Genomic DNA, 25,432 nt, shown 5'->3' with positions numbered 1-25,432 from the left:
GTTGCAATATCAAAGGATAAGTGATTTAAATACTATATTACAATGTTTTATGTTAAATAACTATTGAAGCCGTCGTTTTGACGCTGCGGCACGGCGTCCGACCGTAAACGATGGTTGTAACTTCGATTTCTACTCGGCAGAAGGAATTACTTTTATTCCCTCGCTCCGCTAACAAGGAGGCGTTTAACCGAGTGTCTTAACACTAGGTTCCCGATGTTTTAACACTATGTTTCTTACTGTAGCTTCATTCGCTATTCCGTGATATCCGGGAAGGCTCAGAAGCACTACCCAATTATTAAGACATAGTGTTTTGACTTCTTGTCAAAGCGAAAACGCAATGGTTACCAATTGCGCTTTTGAACCATTGGGTTCCCAAAAGACGGAATGATTTATTTTCATTTCTTCGCTAAGGCAACAAGACCAAGCGCGACGTTGAGTCTGCATTAATTCATAGTTAATATTTCTAAAATTGGGCAGGAAGTGGGAATGGCAGTTTTTCAACAGTAGGTTCCCATTACTTACCTTTTCATGAAGTCTATGCAAAATTTTAAAACTTCATATACATATATCTACTAATAGACAAACAGTAATCTATACTTACTTTAAAGAGGTTCTCCGCACCAGCGCGTAACCGCAGTTCCTTATTGATTTCTTGGTTGAGCTGACACCGGCGCGTCTGTAACCGACCGCGGCAGGTGGCCACGCGGGGATCTGAACCCTGGAGAAAAGAAAAACATATTATAATTTATATATTATAATTTAGTGAATATTCTCGATCGCGGCGTTGGGTTCCCCCCTCACAGCATGTTTTATCTTTTGAATGGACCGAGAATGGAGAACGCAGTGTCTCAACACTAAGTTATTTAGTAAAATAAAATATTACATATAATTGTTTTTAAATACATTATTCAGAAGAGGTTATAAACATTAGGTACATAGTAATTATGTAATATAATAATTATGTAATAGTAATAGGTTCTTTAAGAGACTAAATAAGAAGTAAGTAAATAAGAAATTAAAGTTTACTCTACTTTTATTTAAATCTAATAAAAATAGGGAAGTTCGATTCCCTCTCCAAGAAATATATATAGGTACATTTTTAATTGTATAATATATATGAATTTCATATTTTCTTTTTCTCTTTCTGGTAACGAGGCAAAGTGGGAAGAATAAGAAACAGAAGTTTCTTAACACTACCTTCCCAGGTTCCCTCAGCCTACCCTGCTACGTGCGAAAATATAATAATAATATGTCTCGAAAATTTGGCGGTACTTTGTCTTAACACTAGCTCCTCTTTGTCTATCCTGCTAACGCGGGAAACAGCGTGAAGCTGAAAATAACCAAATCCACACAGGGTACCGCCACCGTCCATCGGAATCTGTCGTAAGTGAGGTGCATACCTTGCACGTTGCAATGATGCGTTCAAGTGGATCCGCTTTCACTAGGCATTAATGTAACGATTTTAACACTTACTCGTGAATCGATTTTATTTATTATCAGATATTAGTTTTATAGAAATATTATCTGTGGTGTTTATTTATATTATATTTGTGGGTTTGTTTTATAATATTTTTAAATAATTATGTTATTCAGACAATTTTTATAAGGTACCTACTGAAAATCAACTGTTGGTTTATATGTAGACTTTTATTAAGTAAGTTTAGTTATTTTGTTACTTATTACCTAATTCATTATTTTATATGTTATATCGATATTATTATTTAATCGACTTTAAAGTGTAAATTTTTTAAGCTAGAAATTTTTACTATTAAAAAATTTCAAGGCTATATTTTGCAATGCTCACTGGCCACTTTTTACTTATTTAGAAATAAGTGTCATTGTGGAACTTCACATACTTCATTTTGGTTCTACCAAAACAAAGAATCGTACATACATACTCGTAAATATATATGTAATTCTTTAATGTGGATTTGAACCTAGAATCAATAACATTCATTAAATAAAATAAATAAAATTTATAATATAAAGTTACAAGCTTTGAATAAAAATTATATTCACTTAAGAAATATTCAATATGAACACACAGTAACACAAATATATTCGATACACGAAATGTTGCTAGCAAAGTATCACCTACGTAATTGAAATTGCTTAAACGCTTATTAATTATTTCGTAATAAATTACATTAATGACATTGAGGCCGTCGTAGTCCGTAGTTGTAGGTTCGATCCCAGTTGCGGTAAAGATTTTTCTTATTTTTTCGCTATTATAAGGCAAGGCAAGACGAGGAGAGACGAGGCCGGGGAGAGGAGAAGCAAGAATGGGGTAGCCTAAAAGGGACCCCTATCTATCTATCCTGGTATGCGGGGAAAAAATTAAAGCTAAAATATATAATAATGTTCGATAACCGAACGCGTATATTATGAGCATAGGAATTGGTAGCTACTTTATCAAAATTATCTATTAAGTATATTTTTTAAATGATAGCCACCTTGCCGCAGTGGCATAGAGCCTGACTGTAAACCCGACGGTTGTCAGTGCGATCTCACTCGGATAACAAATAAACTGTTGTCGGACAAATAAACTGTTGTCATTTCCTTACTCTGGTCATAAGGCGCAAACAACAAAGTGCGGCGTTAACTTCCGCCATTCAACACGTAATGTCTAGGAATATAGGCGGTACATGGGGAACTTTGTATCCCGCGAAGTTACCTTAAATGAAAATACTATAATACAAAAGAAGCCTCAAAAGAACTCAGCGTGGCATAAAGGACTATTATTTAACAATCGATCTATAATTTATACCAATTACATATAAATGGCTATATTCGCATCAAAAAATAGAAAAAAAAACATTGTGACAGAAGAATCTATACATTCGTTACTATAAACACAAATCACGTATAATAAATACTTCTCTTGAATACAAATAAGCTTGCAATAAAATATGATTGTACCATCAAAATGCACCGAAAAGGTATGGAGATTTGATGGGACGTGCAGACGCTGTTAATATGTTAAGCAAATGAGTAAATAGTGAGACATGAATAACTCAAATTTCTGGTTTTCCCTTTCATTTTACCTTTTTATATTCATTGGAATAATTTACTGCTTAATTCACATTAAACATTTATATAATATCTCCATTATTGACTGACAGACATAATACAGACGAAATTACTGGAAATCCGATATAAACATTATAAAAAGAGAACTAAAGCACTAGGTTCCCAGGTTCCCTCTGCCTATCCTGATATGTGCGGTAAACATTACTTAATTTTATAATACGAAAATCGTATTTACGACTTCTCTCAACAAATAGCCGCTGAATCATCCAGTAATTTAAAGCTCTATACGTTCGGAATAAAAATTGCTATAAGGAGTGTTTTTATTACGAATTGTAAAATGATAATTTAAAATAACTATTATTATAGTAATCTTGCTTATAATTTATTATGGTTTATGTTTTATATTTATTCTATGAATTTATCTTTTAATAAAGTTGGGAAAAACTATGGTTGTGGGTGTGATTCCTTTACGGATTCATTTTTAAAAATATAGTTATTGCTCCGATCGGGCTAGACAATTTTTTTTAGTTTCACGCTAACCCGCACGTGGCAGGGTAGGCAGACGAAATATGGGAGCCTAGCGTTAAGGTATTCTTTCCTACTCTCCGCTAAATTCTGGAGGCATTGTGGGTCGAGTGGTGGAACTTAACGACGGATTGTGCCTCGACACCAGGGAGACTGAAAGAAATAAATAAGAATAAAATACCTACTTAAAGAAATATGTATAAATTTACAATATAAATTGAAAATGTGTTTATTTATACAAATAACACAAATCGGTAATATTGATTTAATGGAGCGTGTCGAATGTCGATGTTTTTCACATTACTCAAATAGAATAATTAAACATCATGCATCAATTATTAGGTTCCGATTGCTAAAGAGTTTCCAATATTTTAAATTTAAATTACGCTTGTTACTTGCACACAAGAGGTGTGACTGTAAACTTATAAAACTATCAATAAAACAGCATTGATTTAATATCAGCTTCTCGCTGTATCCCGCACACAGCAGGGTAAGCAGAGGGAACTTAGTGTTAAGATAAGCATTGCGTGTTGAGTAGCAGAACTCAACGTCGCGCTTTGCCTCGACACCAGAGCGACGAAATGGAAATATAAACGTAAATAAATATTTTACGTCCGCGAGTGGGGATCGAACTCACAACCGTCGCGTTAGTGTGCCCTTGTGCCGCTGCGCCACCACGGCCGACGCCTTCAATGTTATTGAAAAAATATAATATTTTTAGCTTTACATTTTATTCTTAGCGAGTTAGCCAGCAAATCAAAATTCATAGCGATGATAAAAATGTTTTTAAGAAAAATATTGGTCTAGAAATAAATAACATCGATAATATTTTACTTCACTGAAAGGGAAGTCCAACGCATAAAATGTACTTTGAAGAAATGATACAGATCGAATTGCGTTGTGATCAAGTTCTATTGTCTTTGGAACGTGAGAGGCATGTTTCCGATGCGAGCTTTGTTTATGGTATCAGTTAGTGATACTAAAGCGCCATACTATACTGTTTTGGTAGGAAAATGGCCTGAAACAAGACTACGTAAATATTTTTTTTACTTTAGATTCACACTGTATCATGCATATGACAGGGACGTTATAATTTGATTGGCAGAGCACAACCGTTGCCTCTTTATTAGAACGAAGACATGAAAACATTAAAATAATTAATTCTCCCCAATGGGAATAAAACCCATAATCGTCGCGCTTAACGTCACATGCTTGTGCTACTGCTCGACGACAGTCTCCTAGTTTATTATAGCTCTTGAGCTAAAGATTCAGTTATGATACGCCTGATACTTTCAAATATCATCATCATAAATTTGTTTCATTAAAGTTATTCTTAATAAAATAACCGTAACTGTACGCCTTATGCATTACTATTGACATCTCATAAAATAACCACAGTTAATCATTATTTTATACACCGTTTGTGCGTGGATAATAAAAAACAAACAAAAATACTTCAAGTCATAAATGAACTAACTATAAGAGACAAATAATACTCTTTGAAAACCACATAAATTAGTTCTGTCCTAAGTCTCGTATACGTCTATAATTTAAACCATAAACGTTTTAAATTAAGCAATATATTTTACAAGAAGCATTTTATTACGCAAAGCAGCACCGCTTTAAACACAAAATGACCCGAGAAAAATATTTAACAGCGAAAATTGCCTCAATTAACCAGTTCTGAGATTACTATAAACGCATAAATGAGGTTGAATGGTGGCTGAATGTTGCGCAACTGTGGATAAAAAAAAAGTTCCGTTGACAGCTGACGCCATGACAGATTACGATCAAGATGGCGGTTTAATCTTTTGATTGCGAGCCAATTTGTAATTTATTTGTTGCAAAAAATGAGTATTTACTTAAAGTATGAAGGAATGTAAGAATATTAATGATATAGGTATGAGTTTAATATGTATTTCTTTATAATTGGTGCTGTGCTTTTAATTATATAAAATGAAAAAAAGGAAAAGTGTGAGAATCGCCTTATCATCATATTAAAGATGCTAAGATATTAATTTACAAAACCTATAATATTAATAAATAACTCAACAATAACAATTATTCAATTTTAAGAGAGAGGTAACCTAATTCCATTATTAATATACCGAAAATTAATTTATTTTTAATTACTTTAAAATTGTACCATATTATATATATAATAATTTGTTATATATATAACTAGCGACCCTATTGCGGCTTCGCCCGCTTTTACTACTGGATTGTTCATATAATGTATGTTTGCAAAGCACTTAAGATAATGTGAAAATTAATTAAACCCTAATGCAACCCGCATTTTCGTAGTTTCAATAAGGATTTTCCAATTGTTTTACACAGCAAGGATTTTTTAGTAGGTACCGTAATTTTAAATCTGTGCTACTAATCTTTTCAAGTACTTATTAAAATATATTTAAATTACTATTTTTAGATAGTTAAATGACATTAAATAATACATTCAACTCGAATTATCCAATACGTGCAAACGCATCTAAATCTTCGTTGCTATAGAGGCAGGCGGGTTTTTTTTTTTCGAGCTTGTGGTTAATGCTAAAGAGGGTATTCTGTCCCTGATGAAAAGCAAGCACTACGTGGCTGCCTGTGATGAAAATTAAATAGAATGCATCGGCCGGGAATTGAACCCGGGCTGCCCGCGTGGCAGGCGGACATTCTACCACTGAACCACCGATACGTGTAAGGCAGGCGGGCGCGGCGGACTCGCTTGTATAAGCATAACGTCGCGAGGCGCGTTTCACAGCAAGGATTTTTTGATATTGTAACAACTTCTAAAGTACTTATTAAAATGAAAAACAGAAAAGACAATTTTGATCTACATTAAATGGCCAACGTAACTAATATACTTATTTATATGCTGAGAGTAAGGAATAAGTAAAACTTGACTCGATACAGTTGATGTGTGAACGGCGTGATGTGTCAATAATTAAATGCGTTTTTCTCTAAAACTATTCGCAATTTCGAAATAGTTTAAAAAGCAAATTTTATCTTCGTTTAACGTAGAAGTTTAATAAAGTATTTTAAAGGATAAGGATTAATACCATTATGGAAAAATATCCCTCACAATAAAAAATATATTGAAATTACTATTTTTAGACAGAAATATGATCACTACACGTTATTCTTAAAAAATATGAATATGCTCTCGCGGACTTTTTTGTAGATCTTATTAAGAGGAACAATACTCCAGTACATTTTTTTCATGTATTATTTACCATTAAAGCAGCGCATGCGCCAAAGTGTCTCAGCGGGTAGGACTTTATACACATTTATCGTATTTATGTTAATTTACATAAGAATGTACAAATAATAAACTATATATAAACCTTCCCTGAGAAATACTCGACCTAATGGTGAAAACCGCATACAAATCCGTTGGGTAGTTTAGAAGAAGAAGAGTTAGAAAGTTCAGACAGACACAAAAAGCGACTTTGTTTTATAAGATATAGGATAATATTTTTTGTAATTGTATGTATCAGAAATAAGCTTATTTACTTTTATTATTAGTCATAGTGTATTATAATGAACTATTTCATTATAAACTAATTAAAATTAATATCAAATCATTTGTTCTCACTATAACTTATTCATTATAGAGACATAAACGTCGATTACATTTTAATAGTTCGAAAGAGAATTTCACTTAGAAAGGCTCTTTCTTCGGCATGCTAACTAGTATTGGAGCTATCCATGCACATGTCACGTAATGTTATGTAACACATAACACTTTCATTATTTTGTATTCTTTTAAATTGTCAAAATTTTGTTTGAGGCTGTGACTGTAGTTTGTACAGCCTTACAGATTTTGCTCGATATTTATATGTATTTTTTTAATTGATTATAGTGTAGTAGTAAAATGTAAAATGCCTTTTTCTCAGTCGGGGGAATGATTTTTTTTCATTTCCTCGGCCTGGTAACAAGACAGCGCCGGTTGAATTTCGTCACTCAACAGGTAAGGTCTCGAACATAGAGGGGTGTGTTAGGAACGGAGTGTCTTAACACTAGGTTTCCTCTGCCTTCCTTGTTAGCTTCGTAGTAAGTGAAAAAAGAAAATCGTAATAATCAGTCACACTTCTCTTACAGCTTAAGTTCTCTTTACAGCCTACAAGCTGCAAAATACGCATGAAAGTAATAAATTAAAAAAAAATAGTAAATTCAAAAATAGAATAACTGTTGCCCTTCCTGTAGGATAGACAATAAGACATTTTCTAATATGCCTTTAATAATTTATGTGAAGAATAAATATTTCAATTACATAATGGGATGTCTATTAGTAATTCTTATCGCGGTTTCAATATATTTACATTGAGACTACTAAGTATACACAACCAACGCATATTAAATATTTACATGCCTCAGTAATATGACGCCGCGTCGTTTTGGCTCATTAAGACTCATACCCACTTCCATTCCAGTAAGAATCGTACATCATCTTGACTTTAGCTAATTAGCTATATAATGGTTACAGGTTCAAGTCCATTCGATATAGGTAAAAGGCTCCCTATACTTCAAGTATACACGTTTTTCATGCAGAGTGGGTGAGTGCTACAAAATCGACTGGTTGTTGGTTCTATCCCCACTCGAGGAGATGAAATATTTATTTAAATTTATATTTCTATTTCTTCGCTCTGGTGTTGAGGCAAAAGTGGGGCGATGAGTTCTGCCACTCAACACGCAATACCCCCAGAATTCGACAGAAAGTGGGGAACGGAGTGTCTTAACACTAGATTCCCTCTGTCTACCCTGCTGTGTGCGGAATACAGCGTGAAGCACTCTGTTCCCATCAAGATACTTCCGTTCCCTACTTTCCTCACAATTCTGGCACGCGTTAATAAGTCTAAATAGATCGTCCTACTCAAATATTATTCCATATATTTTTCTAGCAGTATTAGAATCCACAACTATTCCGTTCATCCGTACGAATGCGCACTCCGCCACTATAGCTATAAATCACACCAATAAAACTTACATAACTCGCAACGGAACGCTGTTATAATCGTATTATTACGTCCAGCTAATTGTGACCGGGTATCGAACCTGCTGGGGCAATGTAACGGTAACCGGATACTCGTGTAGCGGTCACTTATTATAGAATACGATTCTTATGAGATTATATGTGCGAATTAATTTTGCTTGTATGCTTATAATTATTATACGTATATATTATGGAAAAATCATTATTATATTGAGGCCAGTCGTAGAGCAGAGGCATAAGCTTATGATTGTAAACGCGACAGGTTGTGGGTTCGATTCCTACTAGAGGTTAATTAATACTTTCATTTCGTCGCTCTGGTAACGATGCATAACGCGGTGTTTAATTCAACGCCGTGCATTGCCTCGACATCAAAGTGAAGAATAAATGAATCAAATAAATATTTTATTTCCTCATGTGGGGATCGAACCTACTACCAGTCGCGTTTAGAATCACACAGTTGTACCCCTGCGTGACGACTGGCCTCAAAAACATATTAATTACAAATAAATACAAATTGGAATTGTATTTGTTTGATGGTTTCCTAAAAGAATTGCCCAATGTGGACGTGCTCGTCGGTTCTTAAAGAATAGGTGCGAAGTAATTCACAAACCCTATTGTTGTGGCGTAGACTGTATGTTACAGAATCTTTTGTTTTTAGCAAATTTAGATTACAACAAGGAAACAAGATATCTGTTTTGTTTTATATTAGTAAAGAAAGAAAAAAAATTGCTATGTTTAAATAAGTTTAACGAAGAAATAAGGCCTTCGTGGCATAGTAGCACAACTGTATAACACGAAGGTTGCGGCTTCGATCTTCACTCGCGAATTTCCGCAAATTTCCACGCAAATTTCCAAAATTGGTAAACAATTTTCTCTCTGGCTACACTGTTATGCGGCAAAATCGTGGAGTTGCCTCTTACGTAAGAAAAACAGATGATTCCAACGACAAACACTACTTAGCAATATAGCACGAACGATCATGATCAAAATCTTATAAAATGTTTGAGCAATTCTATTGTTTTTTTTTTTTTGCTAATCTTCAATATTGCCAACCTTGAGGAAGACATTTCCGACATGGATAGTTTGTTATTTTATTACACTAATATAATGGATTCGACGTGATGGAAAATGTTGAAACTTAACCGTTATGGATCCGTTGCATTATATTGTTGATTATGCATGCAGTATTTCTGCAAATTATTGAAATATATCTAAGTGTATTAATTATTAATATTAATTTCAAATTCTGAAGGCATCGTTATCTGTGAACGCGACGATTATGGGTTTGATTTTTACTCGGGGAAAGCGCGGCGTTGAAACATACATATTATGTCTCTGAAAATTGGACGGAAAGTGGGAACACTGTCGTAAACTCGTAACTCTAGGTTCTTTCTACGTGCTCTACCCTACTATGGCAGGCTATGAGCTTGCGGTATCCATAGTGAAATAATAAAAAAATAAGAAACCATTCGAGTAAAGACAAAAAACAATACAAATATATCAATAATCATTAATAGTGATGTGCATTAAACTTCACTTTCATAATAAAAAAAAAGATTTTCCATCTCTTAAGATAAGCAGCCCAATTAAAAAAATGCCCTTAGCTGCAAGCAACATGGTGAATTAGAAAGCGCGGATGGCCATGTCTCTACATACCCACTACTTTCCCCTCGAAACGCAATTACCTACAATTATAGGCTTATCGTGGTACGAACTATCTAATTAAATATGTAACGAAACTTGAACCCGTTACCCGCTTGTCGTTTAATTAATCTACTTTCGACGGTGGCTTTTTTTCTTAGTTGTTACGTTTTTTTTTCTTAGTTGTTTTGTTGATTGTTATGTAATTTAAAATAAAAAATATATAGAGTTAACGCAAATGAATAGTAAATTAAACATAATAAATATAAAACAGAAGTCATAAAAATTTTTTTTTTGTGGTTATTTTTTAGCTTCACGTTTTATTTTATTTTTTACGTCGCACAGAGTTTTTCCCATTGAGACTACCGCCACAATTACCACTACCGTTCCCCACTCTGCCGAATTATAGAGCCATTCCGTGTTGAGTGGGTGAACTCATTACCGAACTTACGATACGACCTCGTCGACATGACAGATGTCGATACGACAGCGAAGAAATGAAAAATATTTCGTTTCCTCGAGTTGTAATCGAACTTACAACCTGTCGCGCTTACACGCTCGTGCTTCTAATGCCACGGCTGACCTTAGTAATTAATATATAATAAAAAAACTAGCTTTTACGAGAACAAAAAATAAAACTCATTAAGTAAATAATAATCAAATCCCATAATAATTATTCTCAACCGGTCAACTAAATAAGGAGTATCGTGAAAGGTGGCGCATCACGTCCAAGAAAGTCGTCGTGTCTAATACCTTATACGAGTACCAACATGTTGAATACGTCTATTTTGAGCACTAAGAAAGTGCATTTAAATGCAATATATTTACATCTTCACTCAAGTGGTTTAGTGGTTAGTATATAGTAAATGAATATGAAGAAATATTTCTAGATATTTTAAACGAAGCGGTAAGCTACCCAGAGAGAATGAGTACTGAGAAAATGACGAAAAAGTTTTCTGAAGAAAGAGTGGTAAGAGAGGCAGGGGGGACACCTTGGTTGACTTTTGAGGACACAATATCGATTATACTAAAGAAAGGAGACGTAAAGAGCGTTACTAACTCCGGAGAACATATATGAAGATGTTGATGACAATGGACGAGGCGAAAGAGGTATGCAGAGACCATGGCGTTGGCGCTCCGTCCTTTATCTAGGGATAAAGCTTGGAGCTAAAAAAAATTGATCCTTTGATTTTTTATTCTCATGCTGTATATACATATACAATATGGAAGAAATCGTTATCACAGTTTACTAATGTTTTTTCACAATCATTCTCGTCATATTGGAACATCCATATATAATTATATGAAAATTAAGCAACCTGAATTCGTATCTGCATACCAAGGACAACGTTGCACTGCTTTAATAAATATGCATACTACGAGTATGTAACTGATGTAATAAAAATTGCGTTTCAACTTGTTAATTTATTCGTACCAATTTGAAATGCAATTTAAATAATTTTTAACCTGGTTAAATTTGCTATTTGCCAACTTTTAAAATCGCAAGGTGATATACATTTTTTTTGGAATTTTGTTTATTATTTAAGTTTATTATTTAATTTAAAAAGTTAATTATTAAGTTTATTATTTATTTTAATTTTTTTTTTTAGTTTCATGCTGTACCTCCAATCTAGTAATTGCAAGGTGGACAGAGGAAATCTAGTGTTAACATATTCTTATGTCCTTTTCAGTGGCTGAGCCCCTACATCTAACAGGTCGGGCAAATGAAAAATGCATTAAATATTATCAATCCCTCGAGTGGAATCGAACCCATAACCGTCGCTTTTTTACAGTCAGACGTTAGCACATTGCGTCACGAAAGGCCGCTAAATATTCAAATCATGTAGTTTTTTATATTTGTGTTTAAAAAAATTATAAGTTTAAATATGTAATTAGTAATTAACATTTTAAAGTATTATAAAATCATTTCATATAATTGATATAGATGACTGGCGCCGTGTCCTGGTTCCAAAATAGGTGCATATATTACGTTAAGTTTCTTCGGTTACGCTTTTTCAGCAATAGATTGAGTAATAAAATATAAAAATTTAAAAAATCATGCAGATTGGCAAAGCTGTTAAAATATGGAATTATGAGGGTAGTCGGTAAGAGTCTAAAACACTTTACTCTCCGTTCAATTAATAATAATAAAGAGTTCTTTGGTGCACATGACGCACCTTAAATGTCCGAAGTAAATCTGACCGCAGGTACAGAACGTTACCTCAAATAGATCAACACACCTCGATAAATGGACTAGGAGAAACAAAAACTATTCAAATCAAACCAGCAGTTCCTGAGATAAAAGCGTTAATATATAGTATAAAAGATAGATAACGAATTATGCTATATATTTTAAATGTTAATATTAAATTTAATTTGATAAAAATATAATATGTTAAGCGGATTAATAAATAGACGAAAGTTTCCAAACCCAATGTCAGTACAATTTTATTGTTCCTTGCATAACCGTTAACTGTTGCGTGTTAGTGCGTAATTGAATTCGTCTTCAAATTTATATGTAGGTACACATAAGTACCTATAGTATTTTAATTGACATCATTATGGTTCAGTGGATTTATGTAAATATTGTAGGTACAAGTTCAAATCAATATTTTATATTTTTTATTCTGCTAGTGCCAGAAATTCTTCTAATATTATAAATGCGAAAGTTTTTGAGAATGGAAGTTTGTTCACATTTCACGCGAAAATTACTGAACGGATTTAGATGAATCTTTACAGTAATATAGCGTATACATCAAGAATACCGCATAAGCATAATTTATGTAAGGAATGTATATAATTTCATTTTGCTATAATATAATACTTAGTTAAGTTTAAGCGGGCGAAGCCGCGTTTGTGTCGCTAGTGCGTAGATATTTTTAATATAACACGTTGTAACACTCTAACCTTGTGAAAATGTATTTCCATGACATCATAATTAAAACCATCAATTATTTCAAAGTAAAATAAAAACAAATACAAAATATAAAAAATACAATACAAAATACCTATACATATATTTTAAAATCATCACTTTCTCTTATAGAGATTTCGATAATCGCAATATCTCGTTACAAGCGTAATGGTTGTTATGAAATGAAATATCGACATTTGATTCTCGTTAAATTTAAAGTGTTAAACATGTTTTGAAACATTCTTATGACAGTACTAGTTTACACCTGCGGCTTCGCCCGCGTGGTCTAATGGAAATAACTAACTTGAATAAGATTAATAATATATTCTAAGTATCTGAGGTTATGAGGTTATTTTGTAGAAAAATTAAGGGGATATAGGTACGATTATACCTACGCTTCCCTGAGAAATAGATTTACCAACACGACAATATTTTTTCAATTTAAACCAGTAGTTTCTGAGATTAGCGAGTTTAACCAAACCAACTTTTCGGCTGTTAGGACACTCATTTCCCGAATTTTTGAGATTGCGTATTGAGTGGCGGTACTCAACGCCGCTGCCGCTCTTCCTTTAACGTAGTGGGGAAATGAAAATTAAAGACTATTTTCACAACGTATTTTAATGATACCAATAAAACACTATATTATATTCTCATCATATAGGTGTATAACGGTAGGTACTAAATAAGCTTTTGACCTTTGAAGCCATCTCCGAAGCATATTTAAATGCACTTTCTCTGTCACAAATATTTAAGGTTGTTGTTTCCATTATATGTATTTTGTGAATGTTATGCTGTGAAAACGATTCAATTTAACTATTTAGGGACATGAAAAAAGAATTATAGCGTTTTGTATATAATGTAGAGGTGTTTTTCTATATATTTTCTAAAATAAATATAACATTACTTATACACAGTAATTACATTTTTTTTAGCTGCATGCTGTAACCCACATATCTCAGACAGACAGCAACAAGTGTTAAGAGTTAAAACTCTACGTTTCCTACATTCTGCCCAATTTTTTGAGACATTGTGTATTGAGTAGCGGTAGTAGTAGTAGCACTATATTAGAAATACATAAGAAATAGTTTCAAAATAATTATGCACAATATAAAAATTCCTTTGTTTAATGTTTTTTTTACAAAAAAAATAATGAAAAAAAATACATTATATTTTTGATATTAAAGTACATAAATACCTATACATACATATATATGAAGTCATGTTAGAAATATAGTTTATCATGTAATCAATTCCTTAATTATTAGTTTTTTTTTAAATTTAAATGTCTTTAATCACACATAGAATCCTAATCATTTTATTAAAAAATAATTTATCTTGTGCAACTTTAAAATCAAATGATATGTGAATCTTGGACACCAAGAATCAAAGCAACCGCCGAACCATAGAGTACTATTAAAAAGAATTATCTTAAACAATCGTATTTTATTTACCGTTAAATTTCAATTAACACTATACGAGTATATATATGCTTATGCAATGTTTGCGTCACACTCGCGCAGATAAAGGAGAAACTTGTTCTCTTGTTTTTTAACATTTATAATTGATTTTGATCAAATAGTAATAGATAACTAACTTCACGCTGTCCATGCCGCATATACCACGTTTGGCAGAGGGAACCTAGTGTTGAAATACTCCGTTACTCCATAGACTGCTCAATTTTCGAGACATAGCGTTGGGTAAAGGAATTCCTTGCTTTAACGACGGTGAATAAAATGAAAATACTTGTTTGAGTATAATAAATACAGTTTTAAACGAAAATATTTTGTTTTGTACACTATATGTTCCTATTGTACTCGTATTTGTATTTAGGCGCAAAACGAGCGCAGTTTATAATAGTTTCTTTAACTTAATAATATTTAATTATTCGCATTAATTGAACGCACAATTATAGCGGATGAAATAAATATACAAAATAAATGATGCATAGACAATAAGGTTATTTTCATGAAAACAATAAGTTTTTTAAAGGTTGTTTATACAATGTATTTTGTGAATAAAATTAAATAAACGAAAAAAAAAGCCATAGGGTTTTTTATCACGTCGCGCTCTAGTTAGCATTTCGGTCGTCAGAGAAATGAGACCTCTCTACGGCTTGACACTGATGGTAAGATCACAAACGTTTATTTTTTTTTTAATTTGTCTAAACGTGTATCTTTTTAGTTCTAAATAATTATATATATTTATTTGTTATCTTTACTAGGTGTAATATGTTATCTGTTGCAGTAATGTTTATGTGAAGGAAGTATTTAATGCGAAACTCTGAGTCTTTGTAGATTCCAATATTTTTAGTTTTTCGATCCCACGGTTGTGGGTTCGATTACTGCTCGGAGGAATTAACTGTTTATATTTTCGTGAGAAAGCAGTGATCTGGTAACAGGACAAAGTGCGGCCACTCTAGGTTCTCACTAGGTTCTCTTTGTGTACTCTGCTTTATATGGAATACACGGTAAACAAGCAAATATAATGATAATTTGGTACCATTTAGCTTGTTCGATTTTGATAGAATTAAAAAAAAATCTCTTCATATCTTCTGAATACAGAGAGAAAAATTTGTGATTGTCTCTAATTTTCTGTAGATATTACTTCAAAAAAATTATATAACACTCAATATTTTAGAATACATAATAAATAACTTGGCGGTGAATTTTTAGTTTCCCACCAAAACTAACGCAACAAAAAACCTGAATTTTCGATCTAGTTTTTAGATTTTATAACATGTACACGATTTCCGGTACACAAAATATGACGAAAGCTAAGATTGTGAAATTAGAAGCAATTATCTGCATCATTTGAGGCTGTATTATTTAGTAGTGCCATAATTATTTGTTTAAGGCTGTAATTTCGCTTGCACCACTTAATTGTTTTTTAGTACGTAGATGAAATTTAGTGTTAGGACACTTTTCTCTATTCCCGCCAAATTTTCGAGACATTATGTGTTGACTAGCGGAACTCATCGCCAAAAAAGACTAATCGAATATAATTCCCTGATTCCATCATCAGACTAGTTAGTAATACCAAATTATATATAATTAATGGTGTTTGAAAAGTTTAAACGTTGTGCATTTAATTTACTTTGTTTGTGTTATGAAAGTCTTTTAATTGATAGCGGAAACGATGAAGGCTGAACAGAAGGTACTGACCTTTTTGGGCGTATCGAAGTAAGACGGGTTGCACAATTATGGTAAAAACTCTGTTTAATAAATGCTAATTCAGTGTTTTACGTTTGTGTAAATAATAATTATTAACAATAATTCTTTACAAGATCGTAAATAAACAGAAATTTCCAGAAATTTGTTCGTAAGTGGCCCATTGGGTTGTGGGTTTGATCCCCACTCGGGAAAATTATTATATTTAAATTATTTTTATTTCTAGTAAACAAAGTGCGAAATTTAACTTCGCCACTTAACGCAATGGCTCGTAAACTGGTCGTAAAGTGGAAAAAAGACTATCTTAAGACTAGATGCCTCTGCTTATTCTTCTATATTGAAAAAAGCTTTAAACTGCTTTTATAATGTTTCTCAATTCTATGTGGATCTGTCCTGCGTACAATAATTTGGTGATTTCTCAAACATTCAAACAAAAATATTTTTTTTATATCTTTATTTTTTAAAGGTATGAAAAGCCACATTTGCAACATCGACCACTGTGTTCAATCTATACTAATATAATAAAGCGGAAGAGTTTGTTTGTTTGTTTGTTTGTTTGAACGCTAAGATCTCTGGATCTACTGGTCCGATTTACTTTGTTTTTGTTTTGTATGAAAGCTGCATTCTTCAGAAGTGCTATAGGCTATATAATATTACATTACAAATATATAGTAATAAATTAAAACACTTTCTAATTTGACATCCAATTTATTCTGCCATGTTAATAACAACCGTCGTTGCTAAGCAACGGTTTGCAAAGTTTGTTTGTTGTTTTAAGAAAACGTCACCCAAAATGAACTGATATTTTGATATTCATCCTTATACAAATAAATATATTATATAATATTTAATAAATATTCCTATAGTTCAAGCAGGCGTAGCCGCGTCCGGGTCTACTAGTAGATAATAAATGCGTAACTCGACAAACGAAAGCAGTGCCAAGTTTAAATAAAAAAAAGAAGATAAATAACAAAACTAATTCAAACGAAATATTTCTCTATATCAACAGTCGATTTCACACGATAACAGTAATAATAAAATCTGTCCGTCCGTACCAACGGTACTCGGATGTGGGTTAACACTTAGCCGGACCAGTTTAGCTTTGGGTGCTTCTCGCGAGTAATAAATATGAAATTACTCTTGTAATGAGATAGCAATTGTAGTTTTTGTTGCCTTTTGTGTTTATAATTGATTTAACAGTATGAACTGGATAATAAGATGGCAGATTGAAATTCCACATCAGAATCCTGTTTGTTTATTGAAAAGTGGAACTTAACTCTTATGTAGTTTAACCTAAACAGTAAAATAACAGAAGACAGCATCTCAATGTAAACACGGTGGTTGTGGATTCGCTTTCCAATTGGGAGATGAATTATTTTCATTTTCCAATTTTGACAAGATTTTGACGTCCCCATACGGAACGTCTCAAATTTACTAAAAACAACACAGAAAAATTTGGCTCTCTTTGCCTTTTTTTCTACATTATGAAGCATTTAGTAAAGTAAAAAAAATACTTCAAATATCAACATTTGATCAAGGCCGATTTGAACCCATAACCAACGTGTACTTACAGTATCTACAGTACATTCACCATTACTCTTATATTTATTGCTGTCTTATCGAGATGTCATTAGCAATGTAGAATGTCTGTAAGTCAGCAAATTAACTAAACTGGTCTGGTCCAGGCCTGGGCAGGAACCTCGCTATAAATCGATGCCGCTCACACATTATGCAATAGAGTGCATTGCTCTGTGAATCTGTGGAGAGGATTGGTAATAATTTTTTTTTGTTTTTTTTTTAGCTTCACGATGTATTCCGTATATGGCAGGGTACGCAAAGGGAACCTGTAATCCGGAAGTGTTAACACACTTTTCCCACACGTATCCTATTATCCTCTGAATTTTGAAGACATTGCGTGTTGAGTAGCAGAAGTCAACGGCGCACAATGTCTTTCTTCTTCTCATTATCAATATTAATTATTTGTATATTAATTAGATCAATTTTGAAGATACAACATAGACATAAAAAAGATTTTTTAGATCGAGACTTGAACCAGCGTCCTCTACAGTGAAATACAAAGAAAAATCAGATCATCAACGACTCCACAGTTTGCAGCTAAAGTTCAACGACAGTATTTATTTATATAAACAGGAAACGAGGCCTTCCACAATCTTGCCTCTATTAGGAACGAGTACGCGGGATTTATTCTAAGCAATTTAGATATAGATATATCAATGTGTAAAAAGTTTGACCGTACGTTTGTGCATTAGTTTTCTGCTTGTAGATAAAAAAATATAATAATTTAGTTTAATTTCTACCGGTAGATATTTAAGTCATGAATATTACGTTGTACAATTAAAAAAAGACTTTTTTTATATTATAATCCAAAATTAATATTGTAATATTACAGTTTTGTGGTTTTTATCTATTTAGGGAAACATTTTTTTTCAGCTTCACACTGTATCCCACATATAGCCGAGGACGCAGAGGGAACCTAATGTTAAGGCACTGCGATCCCCGACTTCTGTCGAATTCCGGAGACATTTCGCGTCGAATGGCGCCGACTCAACGCCGCATTTTGCCTCGACACCAGAGCGAAGAAATGAAAATATTAAATATTTAATTTCCTCGAGTGGGAATCGAATTCACAACCTAAAGTGTTTACAGTCACACTCTCGCGCTCTTGAGACACGACTGGTCTCACCAATTTAAGAAACAGTAAAAAAATCTTTAAAAACAGATCTAATGAAAACTACGATAACGAGGCAAAGTGCGGCGTTAAGAAATTAAAATCGATATAGCAATATAGTTAAACTTACCATTATAACCGATGCCATTTTCATCATTTTTACAAGATCACTAAGTTGGGAAATGTTATCACATCACAACACTGAGAAACACTGGAAATTTTGTATCAAAAATATCACTATTAATATAAGTATTTGCTTCTACCAAATCACAGGTTCTATTCCTGACCAATCAAATTTGTAAGGGTTTTTTAAAGCTTATATAATAATTCTGATAATAATATGAATTATTTGCTAATTAATTTTTGTGGTAGATACTCGTTGGCATAGTGCCATAAATTATGAATGTTGTTTCATTTTGGTCTCGATGGTTTATACATTTATTATGATACTAAAATCCAGTCCCGAATCTAAACAAAGAAAGGGGCGATACATAAAGCTTTGCAATTAACAAAATTAAGCTGGTGACATTGAAATATTGTAAAAATTTAAAACATCACTATTTACTAGCGTATTACATAATTTCTTATTTACTTTATTTATAAGAATAATACGATTTTATAAAAGTTAATTATAACACATCCATAAAAAAGTAAATAAGTACCTAACTACGTGAGGAATAAGAAAACTTGCGTAGTTCGTGTTCAAGTAAAAAAAGTAATAAAATGTTATAATCATAAAACAGATGATTGATTGCTTCTTAGAAATAAATTAATGGATTTTTTTATAATCATTCTATTATATTATATTATACAATAACTTTTACACTGTCTTTTATTATATGCAATTATATTAAATAACTATTTTTACATGCGGCTTTGTCCCTGTAGTAAAATGGAAATAATTAAGAGTTTTTTATGATATCTATACGATGATATGAAACATTCTAAGGGAGGATTGACACAATAGACTATAGAGCCGTCCATAAAAACAAACCGTGGCTAACACTAAGGTATATAGATTTTTTCAGGAAGTTCCCGATATTAGCGAGCTACAAAATAAACTCTTCACCTTCCTAAGTATAGATAAGAAATATTTAAATAATTGGTTTCGAATTCACAACTTCTATATCCAATTTACCATGACGACGTCATGTTAGAACTTTCAATGAATTATTAAATGTGTACATAATCTGTTATAAAAGTCAAAATAATTGGTCAATCTGATATAAACATAAGGAGAAATTGTAAGAAAGTGATATTTAAATAATATACCTCGCTAATTTTATTTACATACATTAAGATCATATCAGGAGCAAATATTTAAAACTGTATCATGTAGTTGGAATAATTAAGATAGAAGGCGTATGTTATAGATTTGAATTTACCTAATTGCAGTAATTATAATATAGGTACTCGTATATGTACTTTTTTGTGATGAATAGTACATTTATCAAGAAATACTATATTGTGCTGTCAAGTTAGTGGAAATTACATAATTGTTATTTATCATCTCTATCTCCCTGCTTACCCAAATCCTTAAAACAGTAGAATATAAAGGTTTATGAATCAGAAAAAGAATAAGAAAGCGACATGAAAATATCATCATCCAACTAAAGATTTTAAAATGAAAATTTTATTGCATTCACAAAAAGAAAGCACGTAAAAGTAAATAAACTGCAATAAACAAGAAAAAAGCCTTAAGAAAGTACAGTTCCGAAGTAACTGTCAAGATTAATGATTTGAATGGTTTTATTAATTTAAAAAAGGTAGAAGGTTAAAGCTATTCATTTTTCAGACAAGTGTTGAATATCATTTATTAATGATACCGAGTGTTTGAATATGTGAAAAGGCAGTATGACCTGTGACTGTGACACTAGCCTCTTAAATATAAGTGTACTGTAATTTGTAAGTAACTAATATATAGAACTAGCGGCCCGTTGGCGGTTTCACCCGCGTGAACTATGTTATTATTAATTTCTGTCTCCATGACTACGTCCTAGTGACGTCTATGCAAAATTTGAGGCTCCTAGCATTTGTAGTAACGAAGTTTCATACAAACTTTCGACCCCAAAAACAACCCCTTATAAGTCGTATATTGCAAATTCCCGTCTTAGTGAGCACCTACGTCCTATAAGTAACTCCTATGCAAAATTTGAGATTCCTAGCACTTGTAGTTTCTGAGATTTCGTGATGAGTGAGTGACCTTTCGATTTTATATATAAAGATGTGGGAAAGATCACTTTGTTCTTTATTTTCTTTAAAAAACATTGTGTATAATATTTTTATCATATAAATAGTATCTATTACAATGTACTTTTTTAAATAGTTAACTTTTGGTGGTGGTTTTTAAAGACGATGCATACATGTTTTTTTAATCATTAATACATATTATAAAAATAAAAAATAAGGGTACATAGTCATTTTATAAGAAAAGTAAGACAAGTAAATTATGTATCTATATTTGGCGCGGAAGAAACTGTACAATGACTTCATCTTTTCGAAATTAAGCAAGTTTCTCAAAAAGTTCTACTTTTTATAGTCATAAACTAATTAACGAAAAGTAAAATTAAAATAATGTTAGTAAAATATGGTAAGTCGAGTGCGGGATGATTTAAAAAAAATGATATACCTAATTAATATATAAAAATTACTTAGATTAATAAATTTACAATTTAATACAAATAATCTATTTTTTTCAACTAACGCTTTCAAGTTTATGATTCTAAAACGGCATTTATTGTTTGATTTGACGAAGGACTTTCTATAAGCGGAAATAACTGTTGATTCACCACTATTATATAAAAGCTTTTGCTTACAACCGCTTCATTAATTTTAATTCATAAGAACATACAATTATTAATTAAATAAATTCAATTTTTAATTGCTTAGTCAAAAGGTTACATGCGTTCTAATGTAGCATAAATTAAATAAAAAAATATTGTAAGTAATTATGTATTAAGTTTTAAATAAAATTAAACACACTTAAGTAATCGTAATAAAAAAAATAATTACCATGTTCACAATTAAACTACACTAAATACCATATTGGAATTCATAATTTATGTCACTGACACCAAAAGAAAAGAGCACATATAAAAATGAAAAAAAAAAAAAAACGAAACGTCAATCTGACAGTTGCCCGCCTTTTAATTTCTAATAATCTAATTCGAACCTGTGATAATAGAAGCAAATACTGTCACAAACACATAAAAAATACCGCGTTTTTATGTTTTCATAGATATTTCGTTATAATTTTCGATATACGCGTGCGTCTTTCACGCGAGTGTCGGTAGAGTGCGGCGTTTGGTCTGATGCTTCGAGTAGGGAGACGTTGTTAAGGTGACTATTATTTTGCAATGTTATTTACTTAGTTGCTTTGGTTTTGCTATAGATTGTGTATTATTTGGAAATATATATTAATATATTGTGCTAAAATACAATTTAAAATGTTGATTTTAGCAAGATTATATTCACGCCACTAGCCTCAAGCGAACTTAATAGCAAGTTGTCCTATTAAATAAGGATAAATTAAACTCTACCTTAAATAAAATTTTTGTGTTACTTTCGATGAAACACAGTTAAATCAGTCAAATATACAATTATTAAAGTAGATAATGTAAATACACAACATTGTATTTGAAATATTCTTTTAATAAGAAAAATATATTCAAAATAAATAGAACATATTATGAGGCCGATGTAGCTCAGTGGCACGGCGTCTAATTACAAGCGTGACGATTCTGGGTTCGCTTTGGTAACATAATAAAACGATAGAGTCAATATCTCGAGAATTGAAGATTAATCGGAAAGTAGGGAAAGGATGCGCTACCTCTGCTTACCAAGCTATATGCGGGATACAGCGTGCTAAAAAAAATAGAACATAAATATAATAATACATTTTACATAATAAATGTAATATAGCACTGTCGCTTAAAGCTCTACAGCGCGTCGGTCAAGGCGGAAGCTCAGAGTGCATCTGACCGAAGCCGCACCGTTGCGTTGCACCGCACTGAGCGCGATGCAATATATCTATGGAATCGTAATATAAATTACAATCTAATGAAAGGTCCTTGCCTTGTTAGATTCCTGTTTTTCTTAGCAATATAATGAAGTAGCGACATAAACGCGGCTTCGCCGGCTTAAATTTGTCGTTATATTAAAAGTAAATTATAAAAAATGTTTACTTAAATTGTAGCCTATAAGCTATATTACTGTAAGGTTTCATCTCCAACTCCAGTTCAGTAGTTTTTGCATAAAAGCAGAACAAACAGCTTTCCTCTCAAATTTTCACATTTATAATATGTAGAGATCATAGAGTTTGGCGCTCCGTTCTCTCTGACTACCCCGCTAGGGATAAAGCGTGAAGCTATGTATGTATGTAAGTATAATATTAATAGGATTAAGAAACGTAGAGTTTTTCAATTTTTATTATTTAAATCTAATATGTTCAAACACTCCTTTTGAAGCAACTCTCTCTTCTTACTAGAGCGAAGAAATGAAAATAATTCATTCCCTCGAATGGGAATCAAACACACAACGGTTACGTCCGAGAGTGTGCCGCTCTGCCACGACGATCTCAATACATATATACATAGCTTCTCAAGCTGTATCCCTGGTGGGGTAACCATAGAAAACGGAGAGCCAAATGGCACTGGAGTTTATAACACAAAGGGGATCAACGATGGAAGGCTTGTTCGCAGCTACTCCTCGTGCACCATACAAAAGCGCACTGATAGGGTGTCCTCTCAAGGCGACGTGCACCAGTGCGTTTCCGCTGGTCTGTCAAGTGGCTACGTGGCCTCAATGTCAATGCAATCCAATAAAAATAAAAAAATGGTTAAAACTAGCTTCGCCTTAACAGCTCGGTCATTAAGGAAGCTAGATCTGAATCTTCGTCTCACATGGATGAAATGAAATATTTTTATAATTATTACTATCCGATAATGTTTCATATACAATATAATACTTAGTTAATTAATATCTTACTAATATTAATAGAATAAGTATTCGTAGAGAAATAAGGAAAAAAGTTAACGCACCAAAAATGGAAGTCATATTTATATAAATACTAAAACTAAATAATTATATATTTATAAAGGCATATTATCTAACATATAGATAATATATCAAAGGATATATTATCTATATGTTAGAACTTTTGATTGAAGCTTTGCATCTTTTAAGCATGCTCTATGGTACATTTTTTTAAAGTTAAACTATAAGTTAGTCATTATTTTATAAGTAACATGCAGAATATGGTTATATCTTGGCCTTTCGCATTCTATATACTAGTTTAGCAGTTTTAACCTTTTGCTATTATTTTTTAACAGGCGCTAGTTTTCGATGTAATATACTTGTCGAAGAAGATTTAATATCTAGTAGTTAGACTATAATTATTAACTTTTTGACTTCACGTTGTATTCCACATATCGGAGGCGTAGGCGGGAAAACTAAGTGTTAAGACATTCGATTTTCCAGTGTCCGTCCTAGTTACATTGCATTTCAAGTCAAGGGAACTCAACGTACCGCGTGAATCCACCACCAATCAACGCTCGAAAATTGGGCGAAACGAGACGAAAGAACTGTCTTAACACTAAGTTCCCTCTGTCTATACTGTTATATGCGGGATACAGCTAAAAATAAACAAAAAAAAGGAATATATTACTAACTAAATAGCAACATCAATTAGTTTAACAATTTACTTTTTACATCATTCTCTTCTTAAATCATAATAGTATATGAAATTAACTAATACATTAAAGAATCGTCTTTATAGACATAATATTAAGATATATTTTCATATATAATAGTACGGTTATTAGGTCTTTTCCGAACGCAACAGGTGTTTAAGGCTTGGTTCTTGCAAAATGTATCGGGGTCAAACTATAAACGAATAAATTCAAACGTGAATGAATCGCGCGATTCGCAGAGTAGCTGCGAACAGAGCGTCTGATGTATTAAAACATTGGTATTTTTTGGTGTTTTTTTGCATTAAATAATATTATAGGTATAGTGAAAAAATGAAAAAAGAAATGTGTTTTTTCAATAATTTTATGTAAAGACTATACTAAAATATACCGTGTGATGAATTTTGAAATGCACTCTCAGAGACATTTATGATTATATTACGAAATCTATATAATACAAATAATTATATTGACTCAACTGTCACTGGCTCGGACAGACAGAAATAGACGGACGGATTGCGTAATCTTGGTAATAAGGTTCGTCCTTTGGTACGAGAACCTGAAGAGAACTATAAGATAAGATGAAATAATATAATATCTGAAAAAGATAATGAAAAAAGACACAAATATATTTTTAAAAGGACAAACGTTAATTAGCACACACAAAATTATTTTATAATAATAAAATACAAGTCAATTAAATTATTTATACAAACACCTACTAGCCAGCCTTTTTTCAAATGAATGAAAAATATTCAAGCTCTCTCTGCTTAAGCAATCTATATAATCATC

The 25,432-nt window shown here is 32.2% G+C and overlaps 1 protein-coding gene across 7 annotated transcripts in view; it reads right to left on the bottom strand.

Annotated features, from left to right (window-relative positions):
• The window catches only part of Rhp (GTP-Rho-binding protein rhophilin), a 65,764-nt gene that overhangs the window by 14,344 nt on the left and 25,988 nt on the right, over positions 1-25,432 (bottom strand). For 3 of the 7 annotated variants that reach the window (XM_085194779.1, XM_085194778.1, XM_085194780.1), the window contains one exon: positions 602-718. In XM_085194779.1, coding sequence (XP_085050905.1) covers positions 602-718 — 117 coding nt within the window. Of the gene's footprint in view, positions 1-601; positions 719-19,083; positions 19,183-21,965; positions 22,037-22,125; positions 22,278-25,432 lie in introns of those variants that run through there. The other 4 variants (XM_085194782.1, XM_085194781.1, XM_085194784.1 and 1 more) reach the window with 4 other exon arrangements.

Source organism: Heliconius melpomene, chromosome 12 (assembly GCF_056956725.1).
Source record: "Heliconius melpomene rosina isolate 202511_hmr_F chromosome 12, ASM5695672v1, whole genome shotgun sequence".
NCBI classification, from domain to species: Eukaryota; Metazoa; Arthropoda; class Insecta; order Lepidoptera; family Nymphalidae; genus Heliconius; species Heliconius melpomene.
The sequence above is the reverse complement of the archived record's forward strand: the minus strand, read 5'-3'. Positions and strand labels throughout refer to the sequence as shown.